Raw genomic sequence first — 27,100 nt, 5'->3', positions numbered from 1 at the left:
ATTGGTGGAAAAGCGTATGCCAGGGTAAACTCCCAGGGGTGGGAGAATGCATCCAGTTCCAGTCCTAGTGTCCCGCTTGAGGGGGTCAGGGAGAAGAAGGTGTCTGATTTCTTGTTCTGAATGCTGGCAAAAAGGTCCACATCGGGAGTTCCCCACCTCTGGACCAGGGCTAGGAATACCTCCTGGTTTAGAGACCATTCCCCTGGATGGAAGTCTCTCCGGCTGAGATAGTCCGCCTGGGAATTGTCCAATCCCCTTATATGAACTGCCGAGATTGACATCAGGTGGTTTTCTGCCCAGGAAAAAATCCTTCCAGCAGTCAGCTTCAGGTTCGAGTGTCATGTGCCCCCTTGGTGTCGGAGATATGCCACGGTGGTCATATTGTCGGACATCACCCGGACATGGTAGCCCTGGATGATGGCAGATGCGGCTTTTAGCGCCTCTTCCACCGCTTTCAATTCCCTCAGATTTGAGGAACTGCGTCTCACATCTGGGGCCCACAACCCCTGGAAGTGGAAGCCTTCTATCACGGCACCCCAACCTCTCTGACTTGCGTCTGTTGTGAGAACTCTGAGGGGAAGCTGATCCCAGCTGACTCCCCGGTGTAGATTCTGGGGGTTCAGCCACCATAACAGAGAGGATCTCACATGCGAGGGAAGGGGAATCTTTGGTTAAGGCCATCTGATGTCCTCTTGAGTATGCCAGGATGTGTGATTGAAGTATTCTCGTATGGGCTTGCGCCCAGGAGACTGCTTGAATCCAGGATGTCAAAGAACCCAGGACTGACATGGAGTCTCTTAGAGTCGGGGCTCTTTGATCTCTGAACCTGGAGATCCTGCGAACAAGATCGGTCTGACGGTCCTCGGGTAGAAAAAGCCGGATTACTCACCGCTAATGCTCTTTTAGTGAGTCCACGACAGCACCCCACTGGAGAGAGGGATCCGCCCCGCAGGAACAGGAAACCTATTGAGAAATAATAGGGGGCGGTCCGCCTCTCCTCCTCAGTTTTGATTTCAGAGTACCCGGAGGACCGCCAATATTAGGCAAATATCATTTATTTCATTCTTTAAACTTATTTGCTTATGATTAAAAGGATTTTACTCAAATAATATGCATTATATTAATATAGGGAGGGATGTAAGAGGGTGCTGTCGTGGACTCACTAAAAGAGCATTACCGGTGAGTAATCCGGCTTTTTACTCTTCGCCACGACAGCACCCCACTGGAGATCTTTCAGAGACCATCACCTAGGGAGGGGACCACCGTGCTGAGGACAGTCCTGCCAAAGTCTAGGTCAGAAGTTGACGATAGGTCTAGCCTATAGTGGTTATAGAATGTAGAAGGATTTGACCAAGTTGCCGCCTTACATATAGTTTCAATCGGGACGTCTCCCCTCTCTGCCCAGGAGGATGCCATCGCTCTGGTGGAGTGTGCCGTTATGCCTTCCGGAGGGATTTCTTTCCTCGCGGAGTAAGCCAGTCTGATAGATTCTCTGATCCACCGGGATAAGGTGCTTTTTGTTACTCCATGACCCTTCTTGGGACCCTGGAAGGAAATAAACAGAGCCCTATCCTGTCGCCAGCTGCTGGTCTTTTCAATGTATTTTAACACTACTCTTTTAACGTCTAGAGTGTGATATTTTTGTTCTTCAGGAGTGGATGGATTACTGAAGAAGGTGGGCAAGATTATTTCTTGTGACCTGTGGAATTTTTTCGCTACTTTGGGAAGGTAGGAAGGGTCTGGTTTGAGAATTAATTTATCAACAAAATGATTTTTTGTTAACAAAAAAGGTGGATCTATAGAGAGTGCTTGGATGTCACTGATTCTCCTAGCTGGAGTCAGTGCTACCAAGAGGGCCGTTTTTAGTGATAGACATTTAATTGGTATTGAGTCTATTGGCTCGAATGGAGAGTCTGTTAGGGCTTGTAAGACTAAATTTAGATCCCAGGGTGGAATCCTAGGTATGGTAACTGGATTCATTCTTTCGCAGGCCGTAATAAATCTGGATACCCATCTATCCCCCGCAATGTTATGGCCATAGAGGGCTCCTAGTGCTGAGACATGAACTTTTAAGGTATTTACAGTTAGACCTAGCTCTCTCCCTTTTTGAAGAAATTCCAGGATAGATTGTATCGGAATATCTGATGTGTTGGGAGATATATGGAATTGAAGAAATTTCTTCCATATTCTCGTATAGATTTTTGTAGTGGAGGGTTTTCTACTATGGAGAAGCGTATCAATTAAACCCCCCGAGAATCCTCTTGATCTTAGCATCTGCCTCTCAAGTTCCAGGCCGTCAGGTGGAGATTGTCCACCTGAGGGTGGAAAAACGGACCCTGGAAGAGAAGATTGGGTGTTGAGGGGAGGACCCAAGGATCTGAGACCGACATGGTCTGTAGCCATGAGAACCATGGTCTCTTGGGCCAAAATGGAGCTATCAGTACAACTCTTGCCCCTTCTTCTCTGATCTTGCGTATAACTTGAGGTAGCAATATGATCGGAGGAAAAGCGTACGCCAGACTGAACTGCCAGGGGGCTTGGAGAGCATCCAGAATGTCCGGATGATCCGCTGTAGATAGGGAAGCAAATTTCCGGACTTTTCTGTTTTTCCTTGTGGCGAAGAGATCTATCTGAGGACGGCCCCAAAGAGATATTATGTCCAGAAATATTTGTTGGTTCAGGCACCACTCTCCTTGTCTCAGGGTGTGTCGGCTTAAAAAGTCCGCCTGCTGATTGTTTGTTCCTCTTATGTGCAGCGCAGTAAGGGATGTTAGGTGACTTTCTGCTAGATCCAAGATTTCTGTAGCAGAAGACATCAGAGTCTCTGATCGCGTACCTCCTTGCCGGTTTAGATACGCCACCGTGGTGGTGTTGTCGGACAGGACTCTGACGTCTTTCCCCCGAATCTGTGGGAGGAAATGGTATAAGGCGTATTTTACAGCATTCAGTTCTTTAAAATTAGAGGAGCTGCAATTTTCTTCCATGCTCCATGATCCCTGGCAATAATCGTTCCCCATATGAGCGCCCCATCCATGAGGACTGGCGTCAGTGGTTATGGTGTGAGATGGCGTTATTACCCATGGAACCCCACTCAACAAATGGTTTGAGTCTAGCCACCACTCTAAGGAAGTTAAAACCTCCTGAGATAAGGTTATTTTTGTATTTAGGTGACCAAATAACCGTCTATCCTCTTGCAAAATTTGATGTTGTAGTACCCGAGTATGGTGTTGAGCCCATCTCACTGCTGGTATACAAGAGATAAGAGACCCTAATAACGACATAGCTTGTCTTAGGGATATACGAGGATTATTTATTGCGGCTAGGACTGTGTGTCTGATCAGTAGGATTTTTACCTGCGGCAGGAGACACTTTTGAGATATGGAGTCTAACTGGAACCCCAAGAACGCCTGACGGGAAAGCGGAGTGAGTCTGGATTTGTCGGTATTGATTATCCAGCCCAGGTCCTGTAGAGAGGAAATTGCGTGAGCTAAACGATCAGCACATTGAGTAACTGAATTTCCTATTACCAAAAAGTCATCCAGATAGGGCACAATCAAAGTTTCCTTCTGGCGTAGGTATGCCATCACCTCTAGCATTATCTTGGTGAAGATCCTCGGCGCTGTTGAGAGGCCGAAGGGTAAGGCCGCATACTGGAAGTGACGAACCTCGTTGTTGATTTTTACCGCCACTCTGAGGAATTTTTGGTATCTGTTATGAATGGAGAGATGATAGTAAGCATCCTTTAGATCAATGCCCCCCATCATACAGTTTGGGAAGAGGAGTTTTATGGTGGACCTAATGGACTCCATTTTAAATGTATAATTTTCAATGAATGAATTGAGTTTTTTAAGGTTTATGATGGTTCTGAAAGAACCGTCGGGCTTAGAGATTAGGAATAGGGGAGAATAGAATCCCCTACCCTCCTGTCCCACCGGCACTTGGACTAGGACCCGTTTTGATATTAGGGTTTGAATTTCAAGCTCTAAAGCCTGTTGCTGTATAGGCGAGCTGAGAGTTGTTATAATATAAGACTCGTGGGGCACACGAGAGAATTTTAATTTAATTCCATCTCGGACGATATTTAAAACCCACGAGCTAGATGTTATCTTCTCCCATTGGGTGGTGAAAAATTTAAGTCTGCCCCCAACTGGTATGTCCTCAGTATTTGTCTTTTGGGGGGTTGGGTCTTCTAAACATGGTACCTCTCTGCTTGTCGTCCTTAGTGGTCCATGTTGTAGACCTATCTGTTTGCCTCCTTTTGCCAAACGGCCTCCTCTTAAAGGCTCTCCTGTAAAAGGGAATAGAGGATTCAGGAAAAGCTTTCTTCCTGTCCTTTGCCTTTTTGAGTATCTTATCTAAGGTTTTACCAAAGAGGTACTCACCCTCACATGGGATTGCGCATATTTTAGATTTAGATTGCGCGTCCCCTTTCCAACTCTTCATCCATAGGGCTCTTCTTGCGTTATTCACAAGGCCCGCAGATCTTGCTGCTAAACGGAGTGAGTCGGCGGAGGCGTCTGCCAGAAAGGCCGCTGCTCCTCGTATTAAAGGGATGGCTGCTCTTAGTTTTTCTCTCGAGCTTTTCTTTTCAATTTGCTGGTCTAACTGATCAATCCAGATGATCATTGACCGGGCCGCGCAAGTGCTGGCTACTGCAGGTTTGAATATTCCTGTAGCCGCTTCCCAGGAACGTTTAAGGGATGATTCAGCCTTACGATCCAAAGGATCGACCAATAGTCCCGCATCCTCCACAGGTAGAGTGGATTGTTTGGAGGTAGAGGCTACAGCTGCGTCGACCTTAGGGACTTTGGTCCAAGTAAGAAGCTCCTCGTCACTAAACGGATATTTACGTTTTGACGCTGAGGGTAGAAAGCCTCTCTGATCTTGCTTCTCCCACTCTCTTTTAATTAATGTTTTCACTGCTGGTATAACCGGAAAACATCTCCTCTTTCTGTCTGCCAAACCCGCGAACATTATCTCTTGCGCGGTTTGCGCACCCTTAGACTCCTCACACCCCATGGTATTTCGAATGGATTTTACCAAGTTGTCCACACTGTCCAAGGGAAAACATGAGCGTCCCTCAATCTCTGATGAGGATGATGACGCTGGACATGATGATAGGGAGGCATCTGACAGTATCGGTTGGTCACTGTCGGAGTCTGACACAAGTGTCGGTGTTTTAGATTTAGAACTACGCGGTTTTTCCTGGGTCATATTTTTTAGTTCTTCTCTAATAATGGCCCGTAGGTCCGTAATGGACACTGCTGCTCCCTGTGTTGTTTCTTTAAAACAGTCCTCACAAAGTTTTTTGGGGTATGAGTCAGGGAGGGGCTGGTTACACAAGGCACATTCCCTGTGCTTCGTTTTTTGTCGTTTTTTGCCCTAAGCGTGTAAGTAGAGAGAGAAAGGGAAAAGAGAGAGATAGGGAGACAGCGTTAGCTTAATAGGCAGAGTTCACAACTCACCCAGTGAAGCAAATAATACCGGACCAGAAGGCCGAGATCCTGTTTTGGAACCGTCGCTTTTACGAGCGGTGTCCGAGGATCCTCTGGCGTGATCTTTGGCGGGGGGTACTGGAACTCCGGTTGTGGGGTCCATGGCACCTGGGGATGACATCTCTGCATCGCCGTTTCAGTGTTAGTGAGCGCTTTAAATAGAGCGCCAAAACGTTGTTTTTTTTTTTGTTTTTTTTTCGCGCATGCGCAGACCAGTGCCGGCTCCCCTGCCCTGGATCCGGCCTAGGCGCCCCGGAAGTCCAAGATCCACTTCCGGGGTAGCCTGTATTTGCGGCAGTCGGCGCATGTGCGGCCCGGGATTCAACGCCGGGCCGCAATGGAAGGTCACCTTACCCGGCTCCTGCTGCCGTACCGCACGCTGGGAAGGACGCCGGTCGGCCTTTCCCGGACCCGGCCATCTGCCCGCTCCATCAGACGAGGAGGGAGCCGTCTAACGGAACTCCCCCGACGCTGCTTCTGAGCCGCAGCCCCTGCCGTTCTCTCGGATACTGCGCAGGCGGCATGCAAGCCCAGGTATGCTTTCTCATTAAGAAGTCCTGTCGTTCCCGCAGGAACAGGAAACCTAAACTGAGGAGGAGAGGCGGACCGCCCCCTTTTATTTCTCAATAGGTTTCCTGTTCCTGCGGGGCGGATCCCTCTCCAGTGGGGTGCTGTCGTGGCGAAGAGTAAAAGACATTCTCTTCTCTGAATCCAGAAGGATTCCTAGGAATTTCTTCTGTGGCGAAGGTTGGAGGTCTGACTTCTCCAGGTTCGGAATCCACCCGAGAGATTCCAGAATGTCGAGGACTCTTGTTACATCTTGATTGAGACGTGAAGCGGATGGAGCGATGATAAGAAAATCGTCCAGGTATGGTATGACACAGATCCCTTGTTGACGAATAAAGATTACCGCTTCTGTCATGATTTTGGAGAAGACTCGTGGAGCCGACGAGACTCCGAACGGGAGGACGTTGAATTGGTAATGGCTGACCCGTTTGTTTTGGGAGATCGCGAACCTGAGGAATCTTCTGTGGTCTGGGTGTATTGGCACATGATAGTATGCGTCCCTCAGGTCCAGCGTTGCCATCACCCAGTTCTGACCGATCAGCGGGATTGCTGATCTGATTGATTCCATTTTGAATCTCCGGTATTTTATTACTTGATTCAGAGGTTTCAGGTTGATAATGATGCGATGTTTCCCTGAGGGTTTTTTCACCACGAAGAGGTGGGAATAGTGACCTTCTCCTATTTCCCGATGTGGTACATGGGAGATCACCTTCGCTCGAAGCAGGTCTAGGATATCCGCCATCAAAATTTCCCGAAGTCCTGGGGATTGTAGGGAAGTGATAGACAGACGATGGGGAGGAGGACTCTCGAACTCCAATCTTAGTCCCTCCCGTATGGTACGTAGGACCCACTGGTTTGTGGTAATCACCTGCCACTGGGAGAGGAATCCCGAGAGTCGACCCCCGACCGGAGGGCAGTCATTGTTTTTCAGAGGCCTGGGTCGGTTGGGGGACCAGGATGTTTCTGGCCTTTCCTCCCTTGGGGTAACTCCATCGTCCTGATTTGCCCTTACCCCTGTAATTCTGCCGGGGGGTTTGGTCACGGGGGGGACGAAAAAAACGCTTCTTAGGGTTCTTTTGTTCCGGAAGGACCTTCTTTTTATCCGAAGCCTTGTCCAAGATCTCGTCCAGGACCGGCCCAAATACATAATGACCCTGGAAAGGTATACCACAAAGCTTAGACTTTGAGGTAATATCACCTCCCCAGGATTTAAGCCACAAAGCTCTTCTAGCGGAATTAGTGAGAACCGCTGATTTAGCGGCAACCCGTACTGATTCTGCGGAGGCGTCCGCGAGGAATCCAGTTGCTCTTTGGAGCAGAGGAAGAGAATTAAGAATCTCCTCTCTGGGTGTACCCTGTACCAGGTGATTTTCCAATGTACGCAGCCAGAGGAACAGGGATCTGGCTACACAGGTTGATGCCACGTTGGACCTCAGTAGGTTAGTTGAAGTCTCCCAGGATTTTCTTAATAAACTTTCAGTTTTGCAATCCATGGGATCTTTTAGCTGGGAGGAATCTTCAAAGGGCAGAGCCGTTTTTTTGGTTACCCTTGAAACCTGGACATCAACCTTGGGCATTTCGAAAAGAGAACCGTCTCCCTCTAATGGAAAACGGTTTTTGAGTTCAGATGGGACGTTTAACCCTTTCTCTGGAAGGCCCCACTCATGGAGGATGAGGCTTTCTATATTCTCGTGTATGGGGAATCCCTTTACAGATTTGGGCTTTAACCCCCCGAACATGTCATCCTGTACAGAATGGCCCTCCACCTCCTCCTCCACCCCCATGGTGCCCCTCACCATAGACACTAATTCCTCCAAATCCTCGGAGGAAAAGAGGTATTTTTTGTTGTCTGATTTGGGAGCAGAGGTAGAGGCAGAACTCTCATTCTCCCAATGGTCCCCTGAGTCAGAAGTATGCACTTCTCCCGAGTCAGAGTCAGAGACTACAGGGGCTATTTTCCTTAGCAGGAGGAGGCTGTGGTGTCGGGGGTTGGGAGAAGGTCGCCATGGAAGATTGAACTTCCTGCCTGATGAGAGTCCTGATGCTGTCCATAAGAGAGGGCTGTTCAGCACGCAGAACCTCGTCTGTGCATGGCTGGCAGAGCTTCTTTTTATGTGTGGGGGGGAAGCTTGGACGCACATGCAACACACTTGCGACTGGGCACCTTCTTAGAGGCAGAAGCTTTGTCTCCCTAAAAGAGAGAGAAAGACGGACTAAGTCGAATGAATTCTAGAAAAAATGGACAGCAAGGGACATCATCCCACTACTTACGGCAGGGGGGTGAGCGCTGGGCTCTGCAGAAGCAGAGTGAAGGGTTTTGTCGCCATCCATATCAGAGATCTGACTATAGAGAGTATAGACAGGAGGTCTTACCTGGAGGCTTCCTTAGCCAGGAATAAATAGGTCGTTACCGAGGCTCCCAGCGAGATTGGTGGTGCTCCTCCCCCTCGTGGTGTCCGTTTGATGGGGGGGGTCAGGAATGCCCCGTCCATGCCGCCGCTGCAAGTCCTGGGTCAGGACGCTGTACGGCGCGCGCGGGAGCTGCGGCGCAAGGAGCCGGCGAAAAAAACGGAAGTTCGGCTGAACGTCACTTCCGGTGCGCGCGCGCCAGCTCCAGCAGCAGCGTGGAGGGAGGAGGAAGCCGGGGAGCTTGAGAAGGACCCCGGAGCACCGCACCGCCCTGCTTTGCCTCTCGAAAGAGGCGCGGGTAGGGCGGGCAGGGGTCCCAAGTCACGTGAAGGGACATGGAGATGGGAGCAGTCTGGATGGAGGAGGAGAGCGGAGCCCCCGACCTCGACTGCCCGGCTAAAGGTAACAGTGCTCCCGATCGCCGGCCACGGCAGCACTATCAGAGGACCTCTTCATGCCCCATAGGGGACAGGAAAAACACTGGTGGTTGCAGGAAGGGGAGGGGTATTTAACCTTTGTTCCTGTCCCCTATTAGGGCGGGGAGACATCCTCCGATACTGCTGTCGTGGAAGGTGACTGGAGAAAGGGAAGTAATAAATGCAGAGAATTCCTGTTTCTACATAGAGCAGAGAAAAGAAGAGGATAATTTACTGGTTAGAAAGGCAAAATGAGCAATTGTAAGTACACAGTGCCATATAATATGACTCCACTAAATTAAGAGGATAAAAACATTGATGGGAGGAGTGCTTCTTTAAATACTATATATGAGTCAAGTAAATAATCTAAGATTATACGCAAAAGAGGAACACTTACAACATACTTGGCATGGTTGTCCCTCACCACATTAGCCTCAGTCACCTCAAAAGTGAGCCGGATGGGCATGCTATGGTCTTGAGCATGGGCCCACATCTCTCTAAGTTGTTGTGTCAAGAGGGAATGAGTATTCAGCTCTTCTATGCATCGACCATCTGCAAAAAAAGTCCAATACAATAGATGGGATAAGACTAGAAACAAATATACACGCACATGTAAAATCTTTCACATGCCACACACTACACTGTCACCCGGTGAGATGCTAGAATTAATTTATTTAGTACCGGTTCCATCACTCTCCTCAGAGCCCAGACTGTCTTCGCTCAAACTGAGGGTGCCGCTCAGACGCACAGATAGCCCTTCAGCGTCATCCACCAACTCTGCAATCTCTGGAGGCTCTTCTGGAGGTCTAGGACCTCTCTGCTGTTTCCGTGTAGAGGGACGGAAGCGTTGAAGCAGCTTTGATGCCATCTATAAGGATATTGCAAATATTAATAAAATGATAACTACTGCTAAGAAAGCTACATGTGAAATGTAGGTTGTCCGCTCTTATGTAACTCCAGTTTCTCAGGCTCTCTGTGCTGTCAGAGAATGGAAACGTCATAAGATTCAGCGGCTAAACCTGTCTTCTGCTATATAACCAGCGAGTGAGCGCCATCAGGCTGGAGTCCAGAAAAAGGAGAGGTGCCAACTGCATCGTCAGCAGTTCACTCAGGTTTTTAGTCTCAGACTGTAAAAATGTTTCCTTTTAACTAATAGCAATTGGATTGAGTTGCTATTTTTTTATGCCCGTAAAGTCTTCATTTTTCGGTTGATAGAGCTGTGTCATGGCTTACTTTTGTGGGGCAAGATGTGTTTGTTTTTTTTTATTGATACCATTTTGGGATATATGGGATGTTTTAAAATCCCTTGTTATAGCATTTTTGTGGAATTACAGCAACCAAAAAAACTAAATTTAGGCGTTCTTGAATTTATTTTAGTTTGTGTTTACTGATCGGTTTAATTTTTATATTTTTATCAAATTTTTTCTGAATGCGGCGATACTACATGTGTATTTTTTAAAATATCTATTTCTAATGGGGAAAAGGAGGTGGATTTGAGTTTGTTTTTGTTTTTTTACTTTTGACTGTTCTTAATAGTCTCCTGAGGGGATTTGAAGTTGTGATCGAATAACTGCTTATATAAATGATGCCTCAGCATCACTGTACGTAGCAGAAACCACGGTTTCTTTTGAAGTCCGACCACAGGATGGGTTTCAATGGAGCTCCGTAATGACAAGCAGGGGAATCCTCAGCACACCCCCTTCTGTCATGGCAACCCATCAGTGACCAGTGATCACGTCACACCTGCGCTGGTGGGGGAGTTGAATGACGCACCCCCATGCTAGAGAGTGTGTAAAATGCCGCTGTCATAGATTGACAGCGGCATTTAAAAGATTAACTATCATGGGCGCAGCACTGCTCCACCTGCGATTTGTTCAGAGGCAGGTCCTGGCTATGACACACCATTCTGTATACAAAATATTTTTTGTTATTCATTGGCTTCCTACATCCATAAAGTAGCAACTTTTTAAACAGTCTCCATTCAAAAAAAAAAAAAAAAAAAAAAGTACCCACATCTTTACCACCTTCATGACCTGGGGCATTGTTTTTTGCTCCCCTCCTTCCCAGAGCCATAGCTTTTTTATTTTTCCGTCAATATGGCCATGCGAGGGCTTATTTTTTTTGTGGGACGAGTTGTACTTTTGAACGACATCATTGGTTTCACTATGTAATGTAATAGAAAAACGGGGAAAAAATTCCAAGTGCGGTGAAATTGCAAAAAAAAGTGCAGTCCCACACTTGTTTTTTGTTTGGCTTTTTTGCTAGGTTCACTAAATGCTAAAACTGACCTGCCATTATGATTCTCCAGGTCATTAAGAGTTCATCGACACCAAAAATGTCTCGGTTACGTTTTATCTAAGTGATGAAAAAAATTCCAAACTTTGCTTAAAAAAAAAATTGCGCAATTTTCCGATACCCGTAGCGTCTCCATTTTTCGTGATCTCGGGTTGGTTGAGGGCTTATTTTTTGCTTGCCGAGCTGACGTTTTTAATTATACCATCTTGGTGCAGATATGTTCTTTTGGTCGCCCGTTACTGCATTTTAATGCAATGTCGCTGCGACAACCTCAAGGAGACCTCTGGTTATCATGCCGACGCGCCCATAACCCCCAATCAAGTAACGAGGGTCACCAGCATGCGCATTTCCAGCCAGAAGCGCTTGTTAAATGCCTCTGTCAGAGTTTGACAGCGGCATTTAACTAGTTAGTAGGTGTGGGTGGATCGCGATTCCAGCCATGCCTGTTCAAAACAGCTGTTATGTCCCAGCTTTGATGCGGGTTCACATCAAAGTGGGGGTACTGCCATCGGACGTACTATTCCATCCGATGGCAGAAGGGTTAAAAAAAAAAATATGTCCGAGCTCCCACTACACTTTCCCTGCCCGGGTCACACAAGTGTAGAATATGGAGGAGTGCTATGGGAGAAAACATCACATAGCACTCGGACCAGTATTAACCCCTTCCTGACATCCGACGTACTATCCCGTCGAGGTGGGGTGGGCCCCCATGACCGCCGACGGGATAGTACGTCATAGCCGATCGGCCGCGCTCACGGGGGGAGCGCGGCCGATCGCGGCCGGGTGTCGGCTGCATATCGCAGCTGACATCCGGCACTATGTGCCAGGAGCGGTCACGGACCGCTCCCGGCACATTAACCCCCGGCACACCGCGATCAAACATGATCGCGATGTGCCGGCGGTGCAGGGAAGCATCGCGCAGGGAGGGGGCTCCCTGCGGGCTTCCCTGAGCCCCCCGCAGCAACGCGATGTGATCGCGTTGCTGCGAGGGTCTTACCTCCCTCCCTGCCTGCTCCAGACCCGGATCCAAGATGGCCGCGGATCCGGGTCCTGCAGGGAGGGAGGTGGCTTCACAGACGCCTGCTCAGAGCAGGCACTGTGAAGCAGCCTGCACCTCTCGCAGATCGGTGATCTGTCAGAGTGCTATGCAAACTGACAGATCACCGATCTGTATTGTCCCCCCCTGGGGCAAAGTAAAAAAGTAAAAAAAAAAATTTCCAAATGTGTAAAAAAAATTTAAAAAAAATATTCCAAAATAATGAAAAAAAAAAAAAAATATTATTCCCATAAATACATTTCTTTATCTAAATAAAAAAAAAAAAACAATAAAAGTACACATGTTTAGTATCGCCGCGTCCGTAACGACCCCACCTATAAAACTGCCCCACTAGTTAACCCCTTCAGTAAACACCGTAAAAAAAACAAAAAAAAACGAGGCAAAAAACAACGCTTTATTACCATACCGCCGAACAAAAAGTGGAATAACACGCGATCAAAAAGACATATATAAATAACCATGGTACCACTGAAAACGTCATCTTGTCCTGCAAAAAACAAGCCGCCACACAGCATCATCAGCAAAAAAATAAAAAAGTTATAGTCCTGAGAATAAAGCGATACCAAAATAATTATTTTTTCTATAAAATAGTTTTTATCGTATAAAAGCGCCAAAACATAAAAAAATGATATAAATGAGATATCGCTGTAATCGTACTGACCCGAAGAATAAAACTGCTTTATCAATTTTACCAAACGCGGAACGGTATAAACGCCTCTCCCAAAAGAAATTCAGGAATTGCTGGTTTTTGGTCATTCTGCCTCACAAAAATCGGAATAAAAAGCGATCAAAAACGGTCACGTGTCCGAAAATGTTACCAATAAAAACGTCAACTCGTCCCGCAAAAAACAAGACCTCACATGACTCTGTGGAGCAAAATGTGGAAAAATTATAGCTCTCAAAATGTGGAGACGCAAAAACTTTTTTGCTATAAAAAGCGTCGCTGGTTTCACACTTGCGGTTTTGTCTGCAGCGTTTTTTGCACAAAAAAACGCATGCGTTTTTTCCCTATATTTAACATTGAAAACGCATGCGTTTTTTTTGTACACGTTTGGTCGCGTTTTCAAACGCATGCGGTTTTTTTCTGCATGCGTTAATTTTCAGAAATACAACCTGCAGTATTTTCTTGCGTTTTTAAGCACATGCGTTTGTTTGCGTTAAAAACAGAAAACACACTGAAAAGCCACCCACCACCATCATTGTGATAAAGGGATCCAAACCCTAACCCTAACTCTACCCCTAACCTCACCCCTAACCGTTTAATGAACATTTTCTGACAGTCATAGTGCCACGTATTTCAGTGCCACGTATTTCAGTGCCACGTATTTCAGTGCCACGTATTTCAGTGCCACGTATTTCAGTGCCATGTATTTCAGGGCAACGTATCACATATTTCAGTGCCACGTGTTTCAGTGCCACGTATTTCAGTGCCACGTATCACGTATTTCAGTGCCACATATTTTAGTACCACGTATTTCAGTTGCACGTGTTTCAGTGCCACGTATTTCAGTGCCACGTATTTCAGTGCCACGTATTTCAGTGCCACGTATCACATATTTCAGTGCCACGTATTTCAGTGCCACGTATTTCAGTGCCACGTATTTCAGTGCCACGTATTTAAGTGCCACGTATCACATATTTCAGTGCCACGTATTTCAGTGCCACGTATTTCAGTGCCACGTATCACGTATTTCAGTGCCACGTGTTTCAGTCACGTTTAGGGTTAGGGGTAGGGTTAGGGCTAGGGTTGGAGGTAAAGTTAGGGTTGGGGCTAAAGTTAGGGTTGGGGCTAAAGTTAAGGTTGGGGCTAAAGTTAAGGTTGGGGCTAAAGTTAGGGTTAGGGTTTGGATTACATTTACGTTTGGATTAGGGTTGGGATTAGAATTATGGGTGTGTCAGGGCTAGGGGTGTGGTTAGGGTTACCGTTGGGATTAGGGTTAGGGGTGTGTTTGGGTTAGGGTTTCAGGTAGAATTGGGGAGTTTCCACTGTCCAGGCACATCAGGGGCTCTCCAAGCGCGACATGGCGTCCAATCTCAATTCCAGCCAATTCTGCGTTGAAAAAGTAAAACAGTGCTCCTTCCCTTCCGAGCTCTCCCGTGCGCCCAAAAAGGGGTTTACCCCAACATATGTGTTATCAGCGTACTCGGGACAAATTGAACAACAACTTCTGGGGTCCAAGCTCTCTTGTTATCCTTAGGAAAATAAAAATTTGGGGGGCTAAAAATCATTTTTGTGGGAAAAAAAAGATGTTTTATTTTCACGGCTCTGCGTTATAAACTGTAGTGAAACACTTGGGGGTTCAAAGTTCTCACAACACATCTAGATAAGTTCCTTGGGAGGTCTAGTTTCCAATATGGGGTCACTTGTGGGGGGTTTGTACTGTTTGGGTACATCAGGGGCTCTGCAAATGCAACGTGACGGCTGCTGACCAATCCATTTAAGGCTGCATTCCAAATGGCGCTCCTTCCCTTCCGAGCTCTGTCATGCGCCCAAACAGTGGTTCCCCCCCACATATGGGGTATCAGCGTACTCAGGACAAATTGGAAAACAAATTTTGGGGTCCAATTTATTCTGTTACCCTTGTAAAAATACAAAGCTGGGGGCTAAAAAATCATTTTTGAGAAAAAAAAAAAAAATTATTTTCACGGCTCTGCGTTATAATCTGTAGTGAAACACTTGGGGGTTCAAAGCTCTCAAAACACATCTAGATAAGTTCCTTAGGGGGTCTACTTTCCAAAATGGTGTCACTTGTAGGGAGTTTCAATGTTTAGGCACATCAGGGGCTCTCCAAACGCAACATGGCGTCCCATCTCAATTCCAGTCAATTTTGCATTGAAAAGTCAAATGGCGCTCCTTCCCTTCCAAGCTCTGCCATGCGCCAAAACAATGGTTTACACCCACATATGGGGTATCAGCGTACTCAGGACAAATTGCACAACATTTTTTGGGGTCCAATTTCTTCTCTTACCCTTGGGAAAATAAAAAATTGGGGGCAAAAAGATCATTTGTGTGAAAAAATATGATTTTTTATTTTTACGGCTCTGCATTATAAACTTCTGTGAAGCACTTGGTGGGTCAAAGTGCTCACCACACATCTAGATAAGTTCCTTAGGGGGTCTACTTTCCAAAATGGTGTCACTTGTAGGGAGTTTCAATGTTTAGGCACATCAGGGGCTCTCCAAACGCAACATGGCGTCCCATCTCAATTCCAGTCAATTTTGCATTGAAAAGTCAAATGGCGCTCCTTCCCTTCCAAGCTCTGCCATGCGCCCAAACAATGGTTTACACCCACATATGGGGTATCAGCGTACTCAGGACAAATTGCACAACATTTTTTGCGGTCCAATTTCTTCTCTTACCCTTGGGAAAATAAAAAATTGGGGGCGAAAAGATCATTTTTGTGAAAAAATATGATTTTTTATTTTTACGGCTCTGCATTATAAACTTCTGTGAAGCACTTGGTGGGTCAAAGTGCTCACCACACATCTAGATAAGTTCCTTAGGGGGTCTACTTTCCAAAATGGTGTCACTTGTAGGGAGTTTCAATGTTTAGGCACATCAGGGGCTCTCCAAACGCAACATGGCGTCCCATCTCAATTCCAGTCAATTTTGCATTGAAAAGTCAAATGGCGCTCCTTCCCTTCCAAGCTCTGCCATGCGCCCAAACAATGGTTTACACCCACATATGGGGTATCAGCGTACTCAGGACAAATTGCACAACATTTTTTGGGGTCCAATTTCTTCTCTTACCCTTGGGAAAATAAAAAATTGGGGGCGAAAAGATCATTTTTGTGAAAAAATATGATTTTTTATTTTTACGGCTCTGCATTATAAACTTCTGTGAAGCACTTGGTGGGTCAAAGTGCTCACCACACATCTAGATAAGTTCCTTAGGGGGTCTACTTTCCAAAATGGTGTCACTTGTAGGGAGTTTCAATGTTTAGGCACATCAGGGGCTCTCCAAACGCAACATGGCGTCCCATCTCAATTCCAGTCAATTTTGCATTGAAAAGTCAAATGGCGCTCCTTCCCTTCCAAGCTCTGCCATGCGCCCAAACAATGGTTTACCCCCACATATGGGGTATCAGCGTACTCAGGACAAATTATACAACAACTTTGGGGGTCCATTTTCTCCTGTTACCCTTGGTAAAATAAAACAAATTGGAGCTGAAATAAATTTTGTGTGAAAAAAAGTTAAATGTTCATTTTTATTTAAACATTCCAAAAATTCCTGTGAAACACCTGAAGAGTTAATAAACTTCTTGAATGTGGTTTTGAGCACCTTGAGGGGTGCAGTTTTTAGAATGGTGTCACACTTGAGTATTTTCTATCATATAGACCCCTCAAAATGACTTCAAATGAGATGTGGTCCCTAAAAAAAAATGGTGTTGTAAAAATGAGAAATTGCTGGTCAACTTTTAACCCTTATAACTCCGTCACAAAAAAAAATTTTGGTTCCAAAATTGTACTGATGTAAAGTAGACATGTGGGAAATGTTACTTATTAAGTATTTTGCGTGACATATGTCTGTGATTTAAGGGCATAAAAATTCAAAGTTGGAAAATTGCAAAATTTTCATAATTTTCGCCAAATTTCCATTTTTTTCACAAATAAACGCAAGTTATATCGAATAAATTTTACCACTAACATGAAGTACAATATGTCACGAGAAAACAATGTCAGAATCGCCAAGATCCGTCAAAGCGTTCCAGAGTTATAGCCTCATAAAGGGACAGTGGTCAGAATTGTAAAAATTGGCCCGGTCATTAACGTGCAAACCACCCTTGGGGGTGAAGGGGTTAAAGGGAACCTGTCACCACGTTTTTGCAAGATGGGATAAAAATAGCGTTAAATAGGGGCAGAGGTGGGCATTACATTAGTGTGTTTGTTATGCGTTTATTACCCACCTAAGTTGCCGAAATACCTTTGCAAAGTCTCCGTTTTCGCCTGTCAATCAGGCTGGTCTGGTCAAAAGGGCGTCTTGTCTTCCCCCAGATTTTGCGTAGTTTTCCGTTGGTGGCGTAGTGGTGTGCGCATGCCCAAGGTCCCGAATCCTCTGCCAGGGGATTTAAAAGAGCGCGCTGTTCGTTATTTCATTGGTGGTCGGTGGGCGCGGCCATCTTCCTTTGGCCGCGCGTGCGCAGAAGCGGCGCTCTGCTGGCCGCGGCTTCAGGAAAATGGCCGCGGGATGCCGCGCGTGCGCAGATTGATATCGCGGCGGCCATTTTCCTGAAGCCGCGGCCAGCAGAGCGCCGCTTCTGCGCACGCGCGGCCAAAGGAAGATGGCCGCGCCCACCGATCACCAATGAAATCACGAACAGCGCGCTCTTTTAAATCCCCTGGCAGAGGATTCGGGACCTTGGGCATGCGCACACCACTACGCCACCAACGGAAAACTACGCAAAATCTGGGGGAAGACAAGACGCCCTTTTGACCAGACCAGCCTGATTGACAGGCGAAAACGGAGACTTTGCAAAGGTATTTCGGCAACTTAGGTGGGTAATAAACGCATAACAAACACACTAATGTAACGCCCACCTCTGCCCCTATTTAACGCTATTTTTATCCCATCTTCCAAAAATGTGGTGACAGGTTCCCTTTAATTTATGGGGCAACTCACATCACCATATTTTTTTCTCCAATGTATTCTACGTGCATGTAAAATTGCAGCATGCTGTGGTTGGCGAGTCTGACGATATACGTGTACAATGTGGGTGCCAGAAAAACTCGGGACACCACACGGACCATCCATCTAGCTTGCGACAATTACGCACACATTTTCTTCATTTAAGCCCACTGAGCCATTAAATTCAATGGGAAAATCAGTGAGAAATGTAAAGCCATACACATGTCATACGGATACATAGGTGCGAGAAAATCGCATCATCGCCTTGCAAACGCATTACACGCAGATGACCATACGGAGAACACTTTTGCAAGTGTTCGGCAGGGAGACTCGGAACGATTTTCCATACAGTATGTGTGATCCCGGCCTTAGAGATAGCAGCAGGAATGAGGTTGTACACAGATCTACAGTGTGGAAAAGGAATGGTATCTACAGTCTCAGAAGGCGGAGAAAACAGGCTATAAACAAAGAGGAAAGCACATGAAGAGAAGTACAGGATAGAAGCTATACAGAGCGCAAATCCAACCTTCACTACTGAGAGATTGCTCTCTCCAGGTGGACCCGTTGAAGCACACGCTGCGCGAAACGGCAGTCGTCTGTCTTTCCTTCCCCGCATCCCTCTGCACACCTGCTGTTCCTATGGACTTTGTTCTTAACCTCGTCTTGGTTTAATAAAGACTTCATTCTTACTGCATATGGGTGAGTGCCGCATCTTCATATTTTCACATATTTTGCTTGATGCTTTTTGTGCTGAGCACCGGATACCCATTGCATTGCAACACTGTTTTAAAACAGATCTTGTGTCCAACAGTACATGTTCCCCTAGTGCCGTTCATTAACCCTTTTTCTTTGGACACTGTCCACTTTTACTGCCTGGATGAAGAGGCGCAGTCCCCTAGTTAGCAACTATTAAAATATGAAACGTTTTACAGACTAACCAATCATGATTAGAGACGGGAAGCAGAAAATCAGGCTTTGAGAATAAGCAGTCATGGAGAAAAATACACAAGAGATAGCAAGTGCACCGGTCATCTAATCTGGGGCTACTTCAGCTACAGAATGCCTGTGGTCTCATGAGGCATGTACATAGAGAGGAAAACACAGATGGAATAGCCACAGAAATAGCATCAAGCATGTGATCATGTGTCCTGGCACGCCAAGTATAGAATGAGGCCAAACATAAGAAAGCACGCAAAAAGCTAAAAACGCATCAAGGAACTAAGCAGTACTATGTATGCTCCTACATCTATAGGCAGAGCCGTAACGTACCGTACATGCAGGATGTAACCACACCAGTGTTGTCATTGCCAGCCTACAGACAGCTGGGATAACCCTCCTAACAGGCTCATCAGTAATACAGCCTCTCCGCACCTATATGCTTGGGTCCCATAGTCAGACTTTCAGGTGCTTCTCACAAAACTAGAATATCATCAAAAAGTTAATTTCTGTTCTTCAATACAGAAAGTGAAGCTCATATTATATAGTCATTACAAACAATCATCTATTACAAGTGTTTTTCTGTTAATGTTGATGATTATGGCTTACAGCTAATGAAAACCCAAAAGTCATTATCTCAGTAAATTAGAATAATTAAAAAAGACCTGAAAAGGCTTCCTAAGGGTAAGTCCACACAGGGCGTTTTTGATGATTTTTTTCTGCAGCAAAACCTGATCTTCTTGGCAGGAAAGAAGCTGCGTCAAAAACACAGGTTTAGGTGCATTTTTGGTGCGTTTTTTGTTGCGTATTTGTTGCTTTTTTTGGTGCTTTTTTTTTTTCTCTTTGACCATGCTAATGTCCTTGGTTTTTCAGCAGCAAAAACACAGCAAATAATGACACCTGCGTTTTTGCTGCATTTTTTTCAACACCTATTCAAGTCAATGGGTGAAAAACGCTGAAAAAACGCAGCAAAATCGCTGAAAGAAGTGACATGCCCTATGGCCAAAAAACGCAGCAAAGCACAAAATACTGATCACACAAAAAACCAATGTGTGTGAATGAGATTTCTGATATCTCATAGGATTTGCTAGTATTGTAAAATGCAGCTGAAAATTAGCATAAATAAAGCAGCAAACACACCCTGTGTGAACTTACCCTAAGAGTTTAAAAAGGTCCCTTAAGGTACCTTCACACTAAACGACTTTGCAGCGATAACGATAGCGATCCGTGACGTTGCAGCGTCCTGGATAGCGATATCGTTGTGTTTGACACGCAGCAGCGATCTGGATCCCGCTGTGATATCGCTGGTCGTTGCTGAAAGTTCAGAACTTTATTTGGTCGTCAGGTCGGCGTGTATCGTCGTGTTTGACACCAAAAGCAACGATGCCAGCGATGTTTTACAATGGTAACCAGGGTAAATATCGGGTTACTAAGTGCAGGGCCGCACTTAGTAACCCGATGTTTACCCTGGTTACCAGAGTAAAATGTAAAAAAAACAAACAGTACATACTCACCTTCACGTCCCCCGCCGTCCGCTTCCCGCACTGACTGAGTGCCGGCCGTAAAGTAAAAGCAGAGCGCAGCGGTGACGTCACCGCTCTGCTGTTAGGGCCGGCGCTCAGTCAGTGCAGGGAAGCGGACGCGAATGTGAGTATGTACTGTTTGTTTTTTTTACATTTTACACTGGTAACCAGGGTAAACATCGGGTTACTAAGCGCGGCCCTGCGCTTAGCAACCCAATGTTTACCCTGGTTACCCGGGGACCTCGGCATCGTTGGTCGCTGGAGAGCGGTCTGTGTGACAGCTCCCCAGCGACCACACAGTGACTAAACAGCGACGCTGCAGCGATCGGCATCGTTGTCTGTATCGCTGCAGCGTCGCTTAGTGTGAAGGTACCTTTAGTCTGTTTCAGTAGGATCCACAATCATAGGGAAGACTGCTGACTTGACCGATGTCCAGAAGGCAGTCACTGACACGCTCCACAAGGAGGGTAAGCCACAAAAGGTCATTGCTAAAGAAGCTGGCTGTTCACAGAGTACTGTATCCAAGCATATTAATGGCAAGTTGAGTGGAAGGAAAAAGTGTGGTAGAAAAAGGTGCACAAGCAACCAGGATAACCGCATCTTTGAAAGGATTGTTAAGAAAGGCCATTCAAAAATTTGGGTGAGATTCACAAGGAGTGAACTGCTGCTGGAGTCATTGCTTCAAGAGCCACCACACAGATGTATCCAGGACATGGGCTACAAGTGTCACATTCCTTGTGTCAGCCACTCATGACCAATAGACAACGCCAGAAGCGTCTTACCTGGGCCAAGGAGAAAAAGAACTGGACTGTTGCTCAGTGCTCCAAGGTGTTTTCAGATTAAAGCAAATTTTGCATTTCAGTTGGAATTCAAGGTCCCAGAGTCTGGAGGAAGAGTGGAGAGGCCACAATCCAAGCTGCTTGAGGTCTAGTGTGAAGATTCCACAATCAGTGATGGTTTGGGGAGCCTTGTCATCTGCTGGTGTAGGTCCACTGTGTTTTATCAAGACCAAAGTCAGGAAATGTTAGAGCACTTTATGCTTCCCTCTGCCAACAAGGTTTTGGAGATGGAAATTTAATTCTCCAGCAGGGCTTGGCACCTGTCCACACTCCCAAAAGTACCAATACCTGGTTTAAAAACAACAGTATCACTGTGCTTGATTGGCCAGCAAACTTGCCTGACCTTAACCCCATAGAGAATCTATGGGGTATTGTCAAGAGGAAGATGAGACACCAGACCCAACAATGCAGATGAGCTGAAGGCTGCTATCAAAGCAACCTGGACTTCTATAACACCTCAGCAGTGCCACAGGCTGATCACTGCCATGCCATGCCGATTTGATGCAGTAATTGATGCAAAAAGAGCCCCGACCAAGTATTGAGTGCACTTACTGAACATACATTTCTGTAGGCCAACATTTCAGATTTTAAAATCATTTTTCAAGCTGGTGTTATACATTATTCTAATTTACTGAGATAATGACTTTTGGGTTTTCATTGGCTGTAAGCCATAATCATCAACATTAACAGAAATAAAAACCTGAAATAGATCACTCTGTTTGTAATGACTATATAATATATGAGTTTCACTTTTTGTACTAAAGAACTGAAATAAATTAACATTGATGATATTGTAATTTTGTGAGAAGCACTTGTATTAGGATATTAGAGCTAGGTTTCTGTGCCACACATCTTCCACCTGGGACTCAGCTTGACATTTGTTAGCCACTTGTTGCTGACTCTTAGCCTTTTCCTGACTACAGTCCTGGCACGGCTACACAACAGTCACCAATCACTATGCTGGGAACAGCGACCTGCGATTTCCCTATAGCAAAGGCCAGATCCTTGCATATGGGTTAAAGTGGATCTACCACCAGATTTCATGACATACACTGAATAAATTACTAAACTAATCTCAGACCCAATGAGCCTGATGTACTTATTTTGAAAATCAATTTGAGAATGGTTGTATAATTCATGGACATTCGCGTGAGGATATGGTGTCAACAGCCAATCAGTGGTTGCTTCACTCTTCTCACTTCCTTTGGATGAAACTGACCTCTAGACGGGAGAGGCAATGCTGCTTTCTGACTTCCTCCAGTTGTCAGTTACGTCTGGAGGATGAGAGAGTGAAGCAGCTGCTGGTTGGCTGCAGGGCTCACGTTACACTAGCCCCAGCAAGGTCTACAGATCAGCACTGGAGGAGAGTATAGGCTGTCTTTAATTTAAATAGGGCAATATGGCTATTGAAAAGGGGTTGTCCGAGTAGTAGACAATGTTTTTAAGTGATGTTTGTAATTCCTGATGTGTATTACTTTACCAACATCTGTCCAATGTACTGGTGATTGAAATACATAACGTGCGTGCTGCGCATGAGCAGTGTGTGTGTGTGTGTGTGTGTGTGTGTGTGTGTGTGTGTGTGTGTGTGTGTGTGTATTGAGAGTGTGCGTACCACTAAATAGAGTGCACCTAAATAGGAGCAGCTAGGAAATAATGAGCAAGTATTAAAGGGAATAGAAGTGAGAATTTCATTAGGGTTGACAATATCTTCGGATAAGTGAACAGCTATAGTGCTTCCCGAATAGTTGCATCAGGAACCCGGTTCCCTGGAGCGCTCCCGATAATCATGTGTCCGACACTGCAGCTGCATTGTTTTTACATCTGGCAGGCGGAGCAGGAGTGTGACCGACTCCTCCTGACCTGACTATGAGGTCTTGCAATGCTTCTGACTAAGGCTACTTTCACACTAGCGTCGTGCCGACGCAACGACGCTAGCGTTGAAAGCGCCGCACAACGGGGGCAGCGGATGCTGTTTTTCAACACATCCGCTGCCCCATTGTGAGGTGCGGGTAGGCGGGGGCGGAGTTCCGGCCACGCATGCGCGGTCGGAAATGCTGCAGACGTACCAAAAAACGTTACATGTAACGTTTTTTGGTGGCAACGGTCCGATGCAACACAATGCAACCGTCGCACGACGGTTGCGACGTGTGGCAATGCGTCGCACTGCGTCGTTAATAAAAGTCAATGGAGAAAAAAACGCATCCTGCAAGCACTTTTGCAGGATGCGTTTTTTTTCTGCAAAACGACGCATAGCGACGTGCAGTGCACGACCCTAGTGTGAAAGTAGCCTAAGTTATCATCTTCTGTGTATCACTGAGTGTTATGGAGCATAAACAGGGGGCTCTCCTCCTGGGCTCTGGGCGATTGTGCAGTCAAGATCAACTCTGTCTACCGTCAAACCCTTATAGGTCTGTAACTGAAGAGCCTGTCCACTGAGGGTCATAGAGGGGCTCCAATTAGTCAGTGTATTTCTTAGTTGCTCATACACTTCTATGGGTGCAGTATAATACTGCAACGTGAATAGTACCTTCGTTCCAGCTTGTCATACGCTCACAAGTCCCCGCAATCTCCTAATGTCACCAAGCACTAGAGATGCCCAGATGGGCATAGATGTGAAGGCCAAAGGACCACACTGGATGCCGGACCATGAAAACAAATTGCTTATCTATATCTGTAACACATGTCCTCATGCCTGATATGAGCATACCCTTTAACTTGCAATGATTTGAGCTCCATGGGTTAGAAGATTGCAGAAGGGCGCACTGTAGGGACCAGTCAATCCGCACCAGGAGGGTCCAGTCTTGTGATACTGTATACCTGCCACCAAGGGCAATAAGGTGCCCATATACCTTACAAAGCTGTCAGCCGAGGTCTTGTTTAGCCAACATCCCTCTATTCCCAAAACGCTTAGTTCACATAGCCGTTGTAAAGCTAGGGCCAGTGATGTCCGCAAATTGCAGAAGTGACTCGCTCTGTGCCCACCCGCTCAGCAGACAGCACAGGAGCTGCCTGTTTATGCACCACCACGGATGTATGATAGGCTCAGGCAAGAGTGCGGTTTTTCTCAATAGAGGATGAATAAGCCGCTGCAAGACAGATATGGAGGTGAATGATCACTTGGGAGAACAAAAAAAAAGGTGTAGAAATGTGAGACATCACTATAGAAATTATATGCTCAGTCCCACCAAAAACCTGCAGATTTAGCTGAATTTGGGTAATGTGATTAATAAGAGGGGCATGGTCTAAAAAAAAATTACTCACATTACTCAGCACTATATGACCCTGGTACAGGACAGTGGCAAGGTGGGAAGGCCACAGACCTAAATATCATCATGTGCTCCTATATGGTCTTAGAAGGGTTAAAACAACAGGCTCAGGGCAGGAGCTGCTCAGTCTGACCTTGCCCCCTGATGTACCAGCTGCATAGTATTCTCAGGACTGTTGGTGGTCTGCAGTGCCAGCAGGCCTGGAGGGGACCCTTATTAGCGCACGTAGGATACAGTCATAGAAGATATGCCCTTTAAGCCATTTCCAAAATGATTTAAAGATTACAGACTATAGGATTTCTGAAAAAAAGTCACCTGAAACCTCCAAGTTCCCCCTGAATCATGTTTGTCTTACGGTTTCACACTTACTCACTTTTCCAGAAAAGGGATCTTAGTAGCCAGTGTCACAGCTGCCACTGGAGCAGTCACCCAGCTTTACCAAACCTCAGAACAGCAAGGACGGGTACTAGGTACTGCTCCCGCCGGTGGCAGGGTGTAATGGGGTCAGTGGGATGCTGGAATGTGGAAAAATATTAAAGCTACATGAAAGTTGTATTGTCACATTGTTAGGACTCCATATAATAACATGATCGTGGTTTGTAACCTGCAGAGAGAACATTGGCCACCAAGTGTCAAATACCCACATGGCCCCCAACAACCACATCTCCGACCACACAAAACAAAGATTCATCATATTTATTGTGAAAACGTAGTAAAACAAAGTATGTGCGTTAGGGTATCACTGAAATGGCAACAGCCCACAGCCATATAAGGGGGAAGGTGGAAAAGGCGGAGGAGGCAAGGCGGAGGATGAGGGGCGGAAACGGCGGAGGACGCGAGGCGGAAACGGCGGAGGATGAGGGGCGGAAACGGCGGAGGATGAGGGGCGGAAGGCGAGGGGCGGAAATGGCGGAGGGCGAGGGGCGGAAACGGCGGAGGGCGAGGGGCGGAAACGGCGGAGGGCGAGGGGCGGAAACGGCGGAGGGCGAGGGGCGGAAACGGCGGAGGATGAGGGGCGGAAACGGCGGAGGAGGCGAGGCGGAAACGGCGGAGGATGAGGGGCGGAAACGGCGGAGGAGGCAAGGCGGAGGATGTAAGGCAGAAACGGCGGAGGACGCAAGGCGGAAAGGTGGAGGATGAGGGGCGGAAACGGCGGAGGGCGCAAGGCGGAAACGGCGGAGGAGGCGAGGCGGAAACGGCGGAGGATGAGGGGCGGAAACGGCGGAGGAGGCAAGGCGGAAACGGCGGAGGAGGCAAGGCGGAAACGGCGGAGGAGGCAAGGCGGAAACGGCGGAGGAGGCAAGGCGGAAACGGCGGAGGAGGCAAGGCGGAAACGGCGGAGGAGGCAAGGCGGAAACGGCGGAGGAGGCGAGGGTTTTCCCTTTTCCCCAGGAGGAGGTATTTTTAAAAAATTATGTCCCCCAATACGGCGCCCTAGCATGGTGAAATAAAGAGTGCACCGATGGAATCAAAAACCACAAATCATGTACTCCGAAACGTACGGGCACACGGGTCGGATCGGCGGCTCTTTAGGTCTCACACAGTGGACTTTCCCCAGTGGCCACGACCTGTGGACACAGAAGAAGCCCTTACCTGGCCTGAGGAGAGAGGGGTTGGAGTAGCCGTGAGCAGCCTCTGCCCCACACTGCTGTCACCTGCACAGCACTAATCCCCAGGCCACACAAACACAACCCATGACAACGCGGCACCCATTAGTCAGCCTGACAACTTACATTCCAATCACAGCTGCAGACGTGTCCCTTTAAGAAGATGCTGCCCCCTCATCAACCTACTAATCACCGCAGCACAGCGCCACCTACCTGCCGCCCTCCTTTACCGACTGGGAGCCCTGTATACACAGTCCTAACACTTCTGTTCTCCTGGGACTAATGGGGGGGTCTCTCCAGCACTTCCGTTTCCGGTGACCACTCGCTCTGCAGTTTCCTAACTATATAACCTCGGACTGTATTGAGCGCTGGAAGGCGGGACTGTCGGGCAGGCGGGGGTGCGCTGTCTGAGCGCAGTGTGCACCCCTCCTCCTCGGTGTGATGGAACGCTCCCATAAGGCATTGTGCAATGTGCTGTCAGGAGACATCCAGAATTACCGTAATTACTGCAGTATCACTCATGCAATTCAGAGTGAGTAATTAGTGCTGCTTCCCCGGGGCTCAGCCTGACCAGAAGTACCTGTTCTGCTGCTCCGTGTGGTCAGCAGCTCATACCTGTCCTCACATGATGCTGCATGCAGGGTTAGCAGTAAGTAACAGCCATCATGCCAAAAAATGCAGGCTAAAGGGTTACCCTGAAGCAAAAGTGACATGGTGGCCAACAATGGATAGTACCATAGCTCAGTGGTATGGTGCTTAACTATGATGCGTAAATACTACTGTCATACAGTACCAAAATAGCCACCATTCAATGCCTATAATAATGTACGATTACTGTGAGGACCAAAATAATCCACCACAGCATGCCTAAATAAAGCCAAATAACGAATGAGTATAACTAGCATACAGTACCAAACTGTGCCCCATAAAATGCCTAAATAATACCGCCATATAATGTATATCACTATCATAGAATACCAAAATATCCACAATACAATGCCTAAATCATACTGCCATACAATGTATGAATTTCACTATCACAGAGCACCAAAATATTGACCAC

At 46.7% G+C, this 27,100-nt stretch overlaps 1 protein-coding gene across 3 annotated transcripts in view; it reads right to left on the bottom strand.

Moving 5' to 3' along the window:
• Positions 1 to 26,498, bottom strand: part of SNX21 (sorting nexin family member 21) — a 44,943-nt gene extending 18,445 nt beyond the window's left edge. Inside the window, exons 1-3 of one of the 3 annotated variants that reach the window (XM_077251677.1) lie at positions 26,251 to 26,498; positions 9,569 to 9,755; positions 9,285 to 9,439 (exon numbers count right to left, since the gene is read on the bottom strand). In XM_077251677.1, the coding sequence (XP_077107792.1) occupies positions 9,285 to 9,439; positions 9,569 to 9,755 (342 nt within the window). In that variant the 5' untranslated portion in view covers positions 26,251 to 26,498. Of the gene's footprint in view, positions 1 to 9,284; positions 9,440 to 9,568; positions 9,756 to 26,023 lie in introns of all 3 variants that reach the window. The other 2 variants (XM_077251678.1, XM_077251679.1) reach the window with 2 other exon arrangements.
• Positions 26,499 to 27,100: the final 602 nt, after the last annotated feature.

This window comes from Ranitomeya variabilis, chromosome 4 (genome assembly GCF_051348905.1).
Source record: "Ranitomeya variabilis isolate aRanVar5 chromosome 4, aRanVar5.hap1, whole genome shotgun sequence".
NCBI lineage: Eukaryota > Metazoa > Chordata > Amphibia > Anura > Dendrobatidae > Ranitomeya > Ranitomeya variabilis.
Note: the sequence above shows the minus strand (reverse complement) of the source record. Positions and strands in the feature narration are given on the sequence as shown.